The sequence below is a fragment of the Gymnoscopelus braueri genome (assembly GCF_963280865.1).
Source record: "Gymnoscopelus braueri genome assembly, chromosome: 6".
Lineage (NCBI taxonomy): Eukaryota > Metazoa > Chordata > Actinopteri > Myctophiformes > Myctophidae > Gymnoscopelus > Gymnoscopelus braueri.
Genome location: NC_137607.1, coordinates 708,024 through 710,000, shown reverse-complemented (window position 1 = coordinate 710,000; position 1,977 = coordinate 708,024). Strand labels below are relative to the sequence as shown.

General features: G+C 28.6%; 1 protein-coding gene across 1 annotated transcript in view; it reads right to left on the bottom strand.

Moving 5' to 3' along the window:
• LOC308087519 (uncharacterized protein) overlaps window positions 1-1,769 on the bottom strand; it is a 16,059-nt gene extending 14,290 nt beyond the window's left edge. The window contains exon 1 of the mRNA XM_080431442.1: window positions 1,232-1,769. Within this exon, the coding sequence (XP_080287568.1) occupies window positions 1,232-1,555 (324 nt within the window). The 5' untranslated portion in view covers window positions 1,556-1,769. The remainder of the gene's footprint in view (window positions 1-1,231) is intronic.
• Window positions 1,770-1,977: the final 208 nt, after the last annotated feature.

The following is a 1,977-nucleotide window of genomic DNA, read 5'->3' as shown; positions in this document are numbered from 1 at the left end:
TATATATATATATAACTAAACACTTATGTTATATATATATATAACTAAACACTTATGTTATATATATATATAACTAAACACTTATGTTATATATATATATAACTAAACACTTATGTTATATATATATATATAACTAAACACTTATGTTATATATATATATAACTAAACACTTATGTTATATATATATATATAACTAAACACTTATGTTATATATATATATAACTAAACACTTATGTTATATATATATATATAACTAAACACTTATGTTATATATATATATAACTAAACACTTATGTTATATATATATATATAACTAAACACTTATGTTATATATATATATAACTAAACACTTATGTTATATATATATATATAACTAAACACTTATGTTATATATATATATAACTAAACACTTATGTTATATATATATATAACTAAACACTTATGTTATATATATATATAACTAAACACTTATGTTATATATATATATATATATATATATATATATATATAACTAAACACTTATGTTATATATATATATATATATAACTAAACACTTATGTTATATATATATATATATATATATAACTAAACACTTATGTTATATATATATATAACTAAACACTTATGTTATATATATATATAACTAAACACTTATGTTATATATATATATAACTAAACACTTATGTTATATATATATATATAACTAAACACTTATGTTATATATATATATAACTAAACACTTATGTTATATATATATATATAACTAAACACTTATGTTATATATATATATAACTAAACACTTATGTTATATATATATATATATATATATATATATATATATATATATATAACTAAACACTTATGTTATATATATATATATATATATATATAACTAAACACTTATGTTATATATATATATATATATATATATATATATAACTAAACACTTATGTTATATATATATATAACTAACACTTATGTTATATATATATATAACTAAACACTTATGTTATATATATATATAACTAAACACTTATGTTATATATATATATATAACTAAACACTTATGTTATATATATATATAACTAAACACTTATGTTATATATATATATAACTAAACACTTATGTTATATATATATATAACTAAACACTTATGTTATATATATATATAACTAAACACTTATGTTATATATATATATATAACTAAACACTCCAACATGTTGTAACTCACGTTCTCCAGGGTGCAGCGCTCCAGGGAGGTGTTAGTGGTGTCCATCAGAAGCTGCAGGAGGTTCATCTGCTCCTGCATGGAGGTGAGGTTGGCCCGGACCTCCTCTACCAGGCCCTCCAGGGCCCGGCGGTCCCTCCTCTGAGCGTCCTGGGTCTGGAGGAGCTTCTCCTCAGAGCTGTGGAGCTGAGCTCTGCAGTGAGCGGAGCTCTTCAGGTCTGGACTGGTGGCCCAGACCACGATGATGATCAGAGACACTATGGACCACAGGGCCAGGAAACCCAGGACCACCGAGCGGGTGGTCTGAGACGACTTAGACCCTGTCATGATTAGTGTATGTGAGACCTGCTGGAGACCTGTCTGTCTGTATGTGTGTCTGTATGGAGGTCTGTCTGTCTGTCTGTCTGTATGGAGGTCTGTCTGTCTGTCTGTCTGTGTGTCTGTCTGTCTGTATGGAGGTCTGTCTGTCTGTCTGTCTGTCTGTCTGTCTGAGCGCTGTGTGAAGGTTCTCTTCTCCTCTCTGTCTGTGTTGAACTGTGAGCGAGGCTGAGCCTCCTCTACTGGACTGTGGTGTGTGTGTGTGTGTGTGTGTGTGTGTGTGTGTGTGTGTGTGTGTGTGTGTGTGTGTGTGTGTGTGTCAGGAAAAAGAGGAGTGTCTCTGAGGAGGCGTGTCCTAACCCCTCCCTATAACTTCAGCTCAGATTTGAACAGATTCATACATCATGACCCTGACTTCATGAATATTCATA